The 12450-nt window shown below is 48.3% G+C and overlaps 1 protein-coding gene across 8 annotated transcripts in view; it reads left to right on the top strand.

The window, feature by feature from the left end:
* The window catches only part of CIT (citron rho-interacting serine/threonine kinase), a 172055-nt gene that overhangs the window by 146982 nt on the left and 12623 nt on the right, over positions 1 to 12450 (top strand). For 5 of the 8 annotated variants that reach the window (XM_043901815.1, XM_043901811.1, XM_043901818.1 and 2 more), the window contains 12 exons: positions 1611 to 1773; positions 2006 to 2170; positions 5090 to 5227; positions 6095 to 6275; positions 6911 to 7002; positions 7494 to 7598; positions 7818 to 7987; positions 8667 to 8711; positions 9141 to 9221; positions 9355 to 9490; positions 10996 to 11135; positions 11479 to 11571. In XM_043901815.1, coding sequence (XP_043757750.1) covers positions 1611 to 1773; positions 2006 to 2170; positions 5090 to 5227; positions 6095 to 6275; positions 6911 to 7002; positions 7494 to 7598; positions 7818 to 7987; positions 8667 to 8711; positions 9141 to 9221; positions 9355 to 9490; positions 10996 to 11135; positions 11479 to 11571 — 1509 coding nt within the window. The remainder of the gene's footprint in view (positions 1 to 1610; positions 1774 to 2005; positions 2171 to 5089; positions 5228 to 6094; positions 6276 to 6910; positions 7003 to 7493; positions 7599 to 7817; positions 7988 to 8666; positions 8712 to 9140; positions 9222 to 9354; positions 9491 to 10995; positions 11136 to 11478; positions 11572 to 12450) is intronic. The other 3 variants (XM_043901814.1, XM_043901816.1, XM_043901813.1) reach the window with 3 other exon arrangements.

Raw genomic sequence — 12450 nt, 5'->3', positions numbered from 1 at the left:
TGGGGAGGAGGAGGCAGCAGAGAGGAAGGCCAAGTGTTCAGGTTGGCATCCCAGATTCCAGAGGGGGTTCTCTGCTCGTGTGTAAGGGACTCTAGAGATTAGAGGTCACTTGTGTGCCATTCTGGGACTTCCCAGGTGGTGCTAGTGGTTAAGAACCCACCTGCCAATGCAGGTAGATGTCAGAGAAGTGGGTTTGATCCCTGGATTGGGAAGATCCCCTGGAGGAGGGCACAGCGACCCACTCCAGGATTCTTGCCTGGAGAATCCCATGGACAGAGGAGCCTGGCAGGCTACAGTCCACAGGGTCACACAGAGTCAGACACGACTGGAGAGACTGAGCACACACACACATGGGATCTAGACAGAGAGGGGCTCTTAGGTCACAGGGATGGGACTCCAGAGGTGTTCATAGGTCATCTGTGTGGGGCCTGAGAAGGAACCTCAGGTCATGCACAAGGGACTCCAGAAAAACTAGACATCATCTACTCAGTCCCTCTGACTGGGTCAGTAGGAGACTGGGGCCCAGAGTACTGCTGTGACCTGCCTAAAGTGTTGGACTGGATAGCTGGCCCCTGCATGGGTTGCTGGCCCCATCCCTCCCTTTAAAATGGTAACAATTTAAAACAATGACCAGGAAACACAGATGGACAGGCTGATAGATACACATGGGAAGATTTTTAATAAGCCCAAAGCATGCTTCCCTGAACCACTGCAGCCTTCACGGTAATTTTGGCCAGGTGTTCTCAGTTCAAGAAGGTCTCTAAGGAGCTAGAAACTTCCCGAGGCACTCAGATGTCAGCATAGCATTGGTGATGGTACAGGAAGGCCTCTGAACACAGGCTACCGGGAGATGGGCTGAAGGGTGTCCTACGAGGCAGGTGCTTTCCTCCCGGAGAACAGAGCAGCAGGAGGGAAGAACAGCAGCGGAGGCTGTGGGCCGAGGACGGCCTCGTGTGCTGTGTGACTGTGCTTGTATGTGCTGAGGATGTTGAATCTTTTTTATTTTAGCAGTGGACTGTTATCTGATTATGTCATTTGATGTAGTCAGGGTGTTCCCATGTGTTTTTTGGTTGTTAATTTTGTTTTCAGTCTCATTATCCTATGTTTTACTTTTTTCCCCCATACACAATACATATTCCATTTGCATTTTTTTTCTTGGCATAAGCCCCTTGTGTTGACATCATTTTAGTATCCTTTTTTTTTTTTTAAAGCAACCACTCATCTCTGTGTCATATAACTAAGCATCATGAGACAAATTCTAGTCAAGATTTCTGAACCATCTCTCCTGATTCCATCCTCCACTTCCATTTTTTTTGAGGGTAAAGTCTCAGGAAATGGCTCTCCTTGGGATTGCTAAAGGAAGAGGTGGTGGCAATTCAAGCATCTTTAACCCTCTCGGTGAAAACTTCCGCAGCCCCATTTTTTTCCAGCCAGCTGGGAGGGGCCGTGGCTCAGTCCCCCCACCCCTTCACATGCCATTTTTACTAAACCCGCTTGCAGTGAGTATGCGCCCGGCTCTCATGGTCTGCTCTTCCCGAGGCAGAGTTCCTTTAGTTAGTTCCCAGTGCCAGTTTCCAGGAGTTAGGAGATATCTCTGTTTCCATTGCTAGGGTTTATTTAGTCGACGGAAAGAGGACCCTGCTTTGCCCACACAGGTTCCTCTGCAGTACAATGAGCTGAAGGTGGCTCTGGAGAAGGAGAAAGCTCGCTGCGCGGAGCTCGAGGAAGCCCTGCAGAAGACGCGCATCGAGCTCCGCTCCGCCCGGGAGGAAGGTACGGGCGCTCTGGACAGTGAGGGCGGTGCGCCAGGCCGAGGGCGCGTCTCAAGGAGATGAGCGGAGACTAGCTCAGCCTGGTGGTGACAGCACCCTCGGCGTGGCCCATATGGCACCCCGAGTGTCCTTGTGGTCTCAGGCCTTTGAGAGCCAGCCCCTGGGCAGTCCACTTGGTTGGGGCCTCTCGGGGACCCCACTAACCTAAAGGCGCTGGACTGGTCTCTCCCCAGCTGCCCACCGGAAAGCCGCGGACCACCCACACCCATCTACGCCGGCTACCGCCAGGCAGCAGATCGCCATGTCCGCCATTGTGCGGTCACCCGAGCACCAGCCCAGCGCCCTGAGCCTGCTCGCCCCGCCATCCAGCCGCAGGAAGGAGTCTTCCACTCCAGAGGGTACGTTCTCAAGGGGCCACTGGACCTGCATTGACATTTTTTTAAAAAAATGAACTGAGAAATACAGACCTAGGGTGAAAATGACAAGTCATAATGTGGAGGGCTAAAGAATAAGCAGTGAGCCTTCTCCCCACCCCAGTTCCCTTACCCACAGTCAACCATTGTATTCTGCCAGGCATAGCTCATGAACTAATTGCATGTCCCTATTATTTACGTGTCATATAATCATATTTAAGGGATATGAGAAAATAATAATCCTCTTTGCTTTCATAAATATCAGCCCACAGTACTCTACACTGCAGAACATCTTTCTTCTTTAATTAAAACGTCATCTTAGCAGGTTTCATATTAACCCATATGGATTGACCCCATCTTTTTAGAGGACTGCGTGGTATTCCATGGTGGGGGTTTATAATTCACCTGTGAATCCAGACCCCAGCTGACAAGCACTTAGGTTATTTCCAGGTGCTTGTTTCCATACGCACCCTGCAGTGAACACTCTGCACAGTGATGGGTGCTATGACTTCTAGATAAGTTGTTGAGAAATGAATCACTGGGTTAAAGGTTGTGTGTATTCTGAAGGTTGGTTGTGCCAGTTTATACCCGTGGTGTGAGGAGTTTTCTTTGTGGTTTCAAATGTACTCTGTTTACCTAGAGATGGGATGGACTTTAAAAAAAGCCAAGGAAATTGGTTTGGAAAGTCACAGGGAGAGCAGAGTAGCTGTGGTTTAATATCAGGGTATCACCATCAACCCACTTCAGCTGCCAGTCTCAATGAATTTTGTTGTCATTTCTTTCTTCTTTAGTAATGATGTCATCTTTTTTCCCATGTTTACATAACACCTTGAATCAAAGAGTTTCACTCTTAAAGTCATCAAAGTGGTGCTGGTAACACAGAGGAAAATCATTTTGGCCCCTGTGTTCTTGCATGAGGTTGCACAGAGCGGCTCCCTGAGTAGTCTGTAACACTCCAAATATCTCCTTTGTGTGCATGGCATGTTCAGAGTGCATTTATGTTATTTATTCCTCACGACTTTTCTGTTAAAGGAAGAAGACAATATTGTTTGCAGAATTCAGTTTGGTTTAGAAATTTGGATCCTGAGCTTTTCTATTTAAAGTTGCCTTTACCTAGTTAGGTCACTATTGAGAAGGGAGCCTTCTAAACAGAAAAAAATCAATCTTGTTAGTTTTAACTGATTGGAATTTAAATGCAAGAATCAGTTCTTTGAGACTTAAAACTTGGATTTTTAAAAAAGAATGTTATTCATGGAAGAACTGGGCATGAAGGGGGACTTCTTCAGTCAGTCTATGTATTTAATAGTCAGAAAGTCTGTATTTCAGAATAGTAATTTTTTTTTAACCATAGTATAAACATACTTTAATTCTCATCAGTTACAAGCTTGCAGATTTCATGTTTTATATTAATAATTAATGCAAAACCATGGTTGGTACATCTGGAACTTACTTCAGTTCATTTGCCGTGTTTGTTTACTCACACTTTGGTTATGAAAATATTATAACACATTATTGGTCTTGTATTGAACAGAAATTCTCTGTGAAATAATCTGAAGCAAGAAGCTAAAATGAAGTCTTTAAAATTATTTAACTATGTTCAACAATGGTGATTTTTAAATTGGATTCTGGAAAGCTCTCCATGATCTCATCTGGAAAACATACCTTTCATGACTAAAATATTTAAAAACAACTGATTTAGAAGCATATGTTTCTTTATGCTCACAAACAGCTATGCCATCGTATTAACCATCTCCTACTGGGAATGCGTTTTTAAATAAAACCTAATTCCTAATAACCACATAATGGCGATCTTAATTTGATTCATATAAATCTAGACACATCTGTTAGTGTTAAAATAGTTTCACAGTCTGTCACTAAGATGCTCTATTTTTTTTTAACAGCTTTATTGAGATATAATTCACATACCATACAATCCATGTTTGAAATGTATAATTCAGTGATTTTTTTTTTTAAAGTAAGTTCACAAGGTTGTGTAATCATCACATTTGAATTTTTAAAACATTTTTGGTCCCTCCACTCGACCACCAAAAAAAACCCCCCTAAACTCATTGGCAGTTACTTGCCATTTCCCCCTTCATGGAACCTCTGACAGCCACCAGTCTGCTTTCTGTCTCCATGGATTTGCTGTCCTGGACATTTCCCGTAAAGGAAGCACCTTGTATAACTTTCTGTGTCTGGCTTCTTGCATGGAGCATAATGTTTTCCCGATTCATCCATCTTGTAGGATTTATCAGTTCTTCCCTTTTTTTATGGCAGAATAACATTCTATGGTGTGATTATCACATCTTGTTTATGTATTAATCCGTTGATGGTCATTTGGGTTGTTTCCATTTATGGCTATCATAAATAAAACTGCCGTGAACGTCTGTGCACAAATTTTGTGGCTACATGTGTTTTTAGTTCTCTTGGGTATAGACCTAGGAGTAGAATTGCTGGGTCATCTGGTAATTCTGGACTCCACAGTGGCTGTACCATTTGCTTTTCCACCAGCAGTGTATGAGGACCTTCATTTCTCCACATCTTCATCAATACCCATTTCCCATATTTTTGAGTCTAGATAATCCAGTGACCATGAACTAACATCTCACTGTGGTGTTCATCTGCGTTTCCCTAATGAAGAATGATGTCAAGCATCTTTTCCTGTGCATCTTGGCCATTTATTTGTCTTCTTCAGAGAGACATTTGTTCACATTCTTTGCCCACTTTTTAATTGCTTTGTCTTTTTATTATTGCATCATAAGAGTTCTTTCTACATCCTATCTACAGGCTCCTTGCCAGAGAGATGATTTGCAAATATTTCTCCCATCCTGTGGGTGTCTTTTCACTTTCTTGATGGTATTATTTTGCAGCACTCTGATTTTTTAAAATAAAATTTCCCTCCAGAATTCAGCCGGCGTCTTAAGGAGCGCATGCACCACAACATCCCTCACCGGTTCAACGTGGGACTGAACATGCGAGCCACGAAGTGTGCCGTGTGTCTGGATACCGTGCACTTCGGACGCCAGGCATCCAAGTGTCTTGGTAAGAGTAGCCGCTGTGCATTTGTGGTGGGCCACCTGTGTATGTCCACTAAAGTTCTGTCCAACAGTGTTTTTTTTTTTTTTTAATTTAAACATTCCTCATCATATAGTCACTCAGTCATGTCTGACTCTTTGCAACTCCATGGACTATACAGTCCATGGAATTCTCTAGGCCAGAATACTGGAGTGGGTAGCCTTGCCCTTCTCCAGGAGGATCTTCCCAACCCAGGGATTGAACCCAGGTCTCCTGCATTGCAGGTGATTTCTTTACCAGCTGAACCATAAGGGAAGCCCAAGAATACTGGAGTGGGTAGCCTATCCCTTCTCCAGGGGATCTTCCCAACCCAGGAATCAAACCCAGGTCTCCTGCTTTGCAGGTGGATTCTTTACCAACTGAGCTACCAGGGAAGCCCATCATATAGTGCATTCATTTTCACATGTTTAGTCTTAGGGGGAGGACACTGTTTTCCCCATGTTCAAGGAGGGAATTTATATGTATTTTCAGCCCATGTCTCCAATCTCCTGTGTAAAATGCCTTGGGCTTTGTAAACTTCCAGCCTCCTTTCCCTCAGGCTGGTCTCTCCTTGCCTTTAAGCTGTGTCCTGGCTTCAAGAGAGATGTGCAGATGTGTCCAAAGGACATGCAGATGTGTCCTTTGCACACCTGTCTGTGGCAGCCTGGGAGAAGCCAGGAAGACTGGATTGAGAGAGCTGGGCGGTCTCCGTCGGGGCCTGGCTCCGGGGAAGGCTTAGGGAGGCCCTGGGTGGCAGGGCCAGGCAGGGTGTGGGTTGGGGGTTGGCTGGCGGAGTCAGGGAATGGTCCAGCATCAGTCAGGTGTGTTTTCAGGTTGTTCACTGCTTTTCCCTAGAATGTCAGGTCATGTGCCATCCCAAGTGCTCCACGTGCTTGCCAGCTACCTGTGGCCTGCCAGCCGAATATGCCACACACTTCACCGAGGCCTTCTGCCGTGACAAGATGAACTCCCCAGGTCTTCAGTCCAAGGAACCCAGCAGCAGCTTGCACCTGGAAGGGTGGATGAAGGTGCCCAGGTATTGCTGCAGGGAGGTTTGGCCTGGCAGTGGGTGGGGAAGCTGTGGCTGATGAAGGGCGGCAGGATGTGCCGGTCTGGAAAAGGCCACTTTGGGGTAAAGGATTGTTTTGAGCTAAAGCCGCTTAGAAAACGGCGGGTGCAAGAGGGACGCTCTGACCTCCCCGATTTCTCCTGGAAAGTAGGATGTAAAACTCCCATGTCAAAGCTGTTCTTCCTACATCAGGATGAAAGAAGCATTCTTATCTTCAGATCAGGGGCAAAGCCGGCAGGGAGAAACCTAAGCGCACAGACCGTGTTACTTTTCCACAGTAAACTGTTCTTCGTTTGACTTAGGATATAAGCACTTGGGCCCATCTGCTTTGGGGGCTTTATTTGCTTGTTGGAGACTCCCACGTACAAACAAAATTAAACGTGTGTGCGCGTCTCTCCTGCTCACGTGTCTTACATCAGTTGAATTCAGGGCCAGCCCCACAAGCCAGAGGGTAGAAGGAAGCTTTCCCTCCCCACCCTGGCATGTCATTCCTGTTGTTTTCCAGGGAAGCATCTTTACTGGGATTTCCTCTCCTCCCCACTCTTGCCTCCCATCCGATTCTTCCAAGTTCAAACAGTTCTTTCCCACGTCTGTCTTCCCAGGAATAACAAGCGAGGACAGCAAGGCTGGGATAGGAAGTACATCGTCCTGGAGGGCTCCAAAGTCCTCATTTATGACAATGAAGCCAGAGAAGGTAAATTAATGAGTTGGGGAATCTCATTGCACGCGGTTGGCCCAGGTCTCCCAGTCTTGGCGTGAAGGCTCTTGTTTTCCGGACTGCGTTGCAAGCCTTCTACGAATTTTCCATTTTTGAAAATTAAAACCCAAATGACTCCGTTAAAGGTTATTGGTACGATACTCACGTCTATAGGTCTCCCCTCTGAAGACCCTGCAGGGTGCTGCCCTGAAGATTCCACCTGCTAATACACCTTCCGAGAACTTCCGCCTCAGTCAACTAACCCCTAAATCTGCATCGTCATCCGAAATTTGACTGTGCTCTTCATCTGACACACTTTACTTTTGTTTTTATCTTCCCTCTCTGCCTTCTCCGCACATCTTCTCCCTTCTCTGTTCTCGTGCGCCTCTCTTTCCACGCATACTTCGTCTCTCTCTCTTCCTCTCGTCTCCCCTTGTTCTTGTTCCTGTTCTTTTGTTTTTCTTTCTGCCCTTCCTCTTTGCACCAAGCTGGACAGAGGCCGGTGGAAGAATTTGAGCTGTGCCTTCCCGACGGGGACGTGTCTATTCATGGCGCCGTTGGTGCTTCTGAACTTGCAAACACAGCCAAAGCAGGTGAGGGGCGGCGGGCCCTTCCCCACCCCCCGAGGAGGTGGGCTGGGCTGCAGCCTTCAGCGCGGGTGGGAGGGGGGCCTGTGCAGGATCAGCCTGCAAAGGAGGCTCCCCCAGCCCCCGCCTCCGCTTCTGCTAAGTAACTGGGACTCGGGTGGCTTGGCCCTCCCTCCTGGTGGGGGTGGGCGAACTCCACCCTGCGCTCTCTGCCCTATCTCCTAGATGTCCCCTATGTCCTGAAGATGGAGTCTCACCCCCACACCACCTGCTGGCCCGGGAGGACCCTCTACTTGCTGGCTCCCAGCTTTCCCGACAAGCAGCGCTGGGTCACCGCCTTAGAGTCAGTTGTGGCAGGTGGGAGAGTGTCTAGGGAAAAGGCGGAAGCCGACGCTGTGAGTATGCACGCAGGCCAGAGCGTGTGTTTGTAGAGGGGGCTGACTGGGTGGGGGTCCCCTCGGCCTCCCCCTCTGAAGGGTGCTGGGATTGTGTGCCCCTAGAGATCCAGGCTTCCAGGCAGGCTCTGGCCTCACAGGTACCCCCGCCTGAACCCTCTAGAATGAGGGAGTCGGCACCGTTAGCTGGATCTTTAGGGCATACTAGGTCTCAGTTCTGGCAGCACAGCTGCCAGGAAACGCTCGCTCTTCTTTACCCGGATGCGTTTATGTGTTTCAAAGGCTTGTGTTACAAGCAGCACAAAGGGCTGCCGAAAGCCATGTCTCTCTCAGGAAGCTTTTTCATAACCTGCTCAATTGCTTTTACGTGATCTGCTCTTCTGAAGGCAGGTCTGAAATCCTACTTCTCCTGAAGATGTTAGAGACGTGGGTGGGCCTTGATTGGCATCACTCCTCCTGGAACATTCCAGGATACAAACAGTGCTCATCACGCACTGGCATTTCCACCACCAAAGCCCCAACAGCTCTTTTTAAACACTTAGCTCCTAATAAACACTTTAAGTGTTAGCAGTCGGAAGTCCTTAGCCACCAGCCTCCCTCTCACGAGAAAGCCCTGTGTTGATGACCCATCTCCCACGTGAGCCTTTAACTGAACGCCCCATCCATGTGTGTACAATAGGGCCGTGACTGTACCTCCTACGAGCCACTGTCCGCGTGGGCTCAGGTAAAGAGACTCAGGAGCGGGTTGGTTCGCCGCTGATACTGGGCTTTGCACTTGTGCCGCCGCCTGGAGGGGCAGGAGCATCCACGTGGCTTACTAACTCTTTGCAGTGACACCCTTCAGCTTTGGCTTGTTTTGTGTGACAGAATCTTTCTATGTCTCCTGTGCTTGTTTAGTTCTGCATCTAAACCAAGTTATGGCCCTGACGCTAATTAACCACCACCCAGAGACACCAATAACATTCAGGTCCCGCCTTTTGAGCTCAGATCAAAGTAGGGGGCAAGTCAGGAGCAGGTGTGTGCTTTTGAGTGTCTGCAGGAGTAACTTGCCCTTCTCCTTGGCATTAAACTCTTTCTGGACAGTCCAGTCATGAACAGTTCAGCCTCACTGTGGCCTCCTTTTCTCTCTCTCTTCTCTTTCACATGTGAAAAGAAATTGCTCGGAAACTCCCTGCTGAAACTGGAAGGTGATGACCGTCTGGACATGAACTGCACGCTGCCCTTCAGCGACCAGGTGACGATGCTTTTTTTGGGCAACATCTGCCAGGATCTGGCCATAGCCGTGCATGCGTTATAGGACCATGTCAAGGGGTGGTAATGGGGACATGGCCCGCTCACGCTCTTCCTGGGGACTTGCGCCCTGGCAGGTGGTGTTGGTGGGCACCGAGGAAGGGCTGTACGCGCTGAATGTCTTGAAGAACTCCCTCACCCACGTCCCAGGAATCGGAGCAGTCTTCCAGATTTACATCATCAAGGACCTGGAGAAGCTCCTCATGATCGCAGGTGGGAGGCCAAGGACATGGCACTTTGCCTTCACTTGTAAGGGAAACGATTTGAAACTCACATGTCATGTTTGTCAAACTCCGGGGGCAGGCTGGAGCAGGAGTGGCTCTTCCCCCTGGGTCTCTGAAGGGGCCCGAGCCCCTGCGCGCTGACAGCCTGCCCGCCCTGCTGTGTGCATTGCCCATTCTCCCTGGTCTCAGACCCTTCCTTTGCATACAGCACTCACTAACAGTTTGACACATATTTATTTCTCTCTTGCACACACACACACACACACTCACACACACTCTCTCTCTCTCTCTCTTTCTCACTTATTCTGAACCACATGACAGTCAGTTGCAGCTCTGACTCCAGATTCTTCAGCCAGTCAGCTAAGAACAAGGGCATTCTCTTACATACCCAGGGCAGAAAGGCTTTATTCTCTTTATTGGTAGTAGTTTTTTTTTAAAGGAAAACAATAATGCATTGGCTCCATGTTCAAAACATTCACAGTCAAATCTTAGCTCAGGCTTGGCCAGCTGGGTCCATGTGGTCAGGAACTAGCTTTCCTTGACCCCTCGGTGCTTTTCCTCGGTTGGCTTGTCTCCTCGCTTGCTTTCCTTTCTTTTTCCCCACTTCTATCTTGACATTTTCCCTGGGTGCAGTTTTAGGTTCACAGCAGAAGGTGGAGAGAATCCCTGTATACTTCTGCCGTCACACACGCGCGGCCGCCTCCATCATCGGCACCCGAGTGGGACGTGCAGCGACCCTGAACTGATATGTCTGTCACCCCAAGTCCACAGTTCACATTCGGGTTCACTCCTATACATTCAATATATCTGCCACTGTAACATCATACAGAAAAGTGTCACATAGTACATTTTTTTAATTTCCAGGAATTTGATTGTTGCTTCTCTTGTTTTCTAATGTACTGTCTGTTCATAGTTGGCTTTTACCTGTGGCTCCAAAAATGTCCCTTATTTTTCTCCTGGCTCGTGATCCAGTCCAGGACCATGCACTTGATTCACTCAGCTCTCTTTCTTGCCTCCTCTAACTGTATATATATATAAAATTGTGTCACAGCACCCAGTAAAAACTGTAATTTCTTTTTTCTTTTCTTTTGTCACATGGCATGTGGGATCTTAGTTCCCTGACCAGGGATTGAACCTTTGTCTCTGCAGTTGTAGTGCGGAGTCCTAACTACTGGACTGCCACGGAACTCCCATGTCCACTGTTTTATATTATAAAAGTCCCCTCACTGTCCCCAGCACAAATGTTCTTGACTTTGGTGGGGAACACGTTTGAATGTTCAGTTCACATTCTCCGATTTTTTTGTCTGCGGAATTTTTGTTTCCTCCCACAGTCTTGACCAAGAGGCTAGATGTTTTCCTTTTAGATCTAAGACTTGGACCTAAACTGCATTAATGGGGATTTGTGGAAATTAATGCATCTGTGTGGCCTGGAGTAGCTTTTACTCAAGGTTAGAATGAGACCCGCCATTATGCTCTGCTGTCCCGTCCCCTCAGGAGAGGAGCGGGCCCTGTGTCTCGTGGATGTGAAGAAGGTGAAGCAGTCCCTCGCGCAGTCTCACCTCCCCGCCCAGCCGGACATCTCGCCCAACATCTTTGAAGCGGTCAAGGGCTGCCACTTGTTTGCTGCTGGCAAGGTAAGTGGTCCTCTGGGCCCCAGCTGACGACTCTTCTGGGAGTTGTTGTGGCTCCCTGCGTAATAATTTGACCTTGAAAACCCTGTCCTTAAACTGGGTTAAATTTCTGTTGCTTCTTTCCAACACAGCTGGTAGTGGTACCACTGGCATCACGTGAGCAGAGCCAGGGTTGTTCCTAAACACCCAGCGGTGCCCAGCACGGCCCCTCCCCATGGGGGACAACCTGGTCTTGTGTCCATGGTGGCAGCTTGAGAGACCCTGCTCCTAACCAGCTTTGCCATGGAGCTGGTACACTCACTGGTGATGCTCTTCTTTTCCCACCCTCCACCCAACTGTTTTTCAGATTGACAGCGGGCTCTGCATCTGTGCAGCCATGCCCAGCAAAGTTGTCATTCTCCGCTACAATGAAAACCTCAGCAAGTACTGCATTCGGAAAGTAAGTCCTGGGCCTCGCTGGCCCTGCTTTCCTGACGAGCTGGTGGGAAGGTGCCTCTGTCTGTCCCCTTCATCCTGGGTGACCTCCTTAGAGAGGGAACAAAAGGGTGCCCTGCTCCCTAGAGGATGCTCCAGAGTGGCCTTCAGTTTTCTCCCTGCCTTTCCTCCTCCCAGGGGTGAGCAGCCTCTCCTGCCAGCCCTGCAAATTCAGCTTTTTGTGAAGGGAGAGAGGGAGGTGGTTGATGGAGGAGACTCCCCTTCTGAAACAGTAGAAAATAGGAAGCTCTGAGGAGCAAGCAGCCCTGGAGGCCCCTACCAGAATCCTTCTCAGATCATAGAAGTTTCTAATAATAACCTTTAGAAAAGCCAGTGCTGGCTGTGTTTTGGTACCCGTTTTGAGAACTGGTTCTCCTTGGAGCAGTGTGTATTGTGATGTTGCCTGGGGTGCAGACAGGCATCTGCTGGATCAGTGCATTTGCTTTCCTTCCCAAGAAGGCCATCTCATGTCCCTAGACAGGAATGTCCCACCCATTGTGAGCCTGATGCATTGCAGGTGCTTTTAGTGTTGGTCCAAAAAGTAGGAGGAGGGATGAATATATAAGGGTCAACACCTGTTAGAGAAACTGTCTTATCTGGGGTGGGCTGTTGTTAGTGTTTCAATTGAGCACGTGTTCTGAACAGATTGAACTGGCTGTTTCACACACTTTTCACAACAGTTGTGAGAAGCAGAAAAAATGCCATCCCCACTTCTCAGGTAAGATGACTGAGGCTGGCCAAGATCCTAGGTTACAGAGTTGAGACCAAAACTGAAGTCTGACTTTCCTACCACCTCACTACATTTCCCCTGCTGTGTAGTTTCCTCATACTTAGTCAGTGATCA

This window comes from Cervus elaphus, chromosome 5 (assembly GCF_910594005.1).
Source record: "Cervus elaphus chromosome 5, mCerEla1.1, whole genome shotgun sequence".
NCBI lineage: Eukaryota > Metazoa > Chordata > Mammalia > Artiodactyla > Cervidae > Cervus > Cervus elaphus.
The sequence above is the reverse complement of the archived record's forward strand: the minus strand, read 5'-3'. Positions and strand labels throughout refer to the sequence as shown.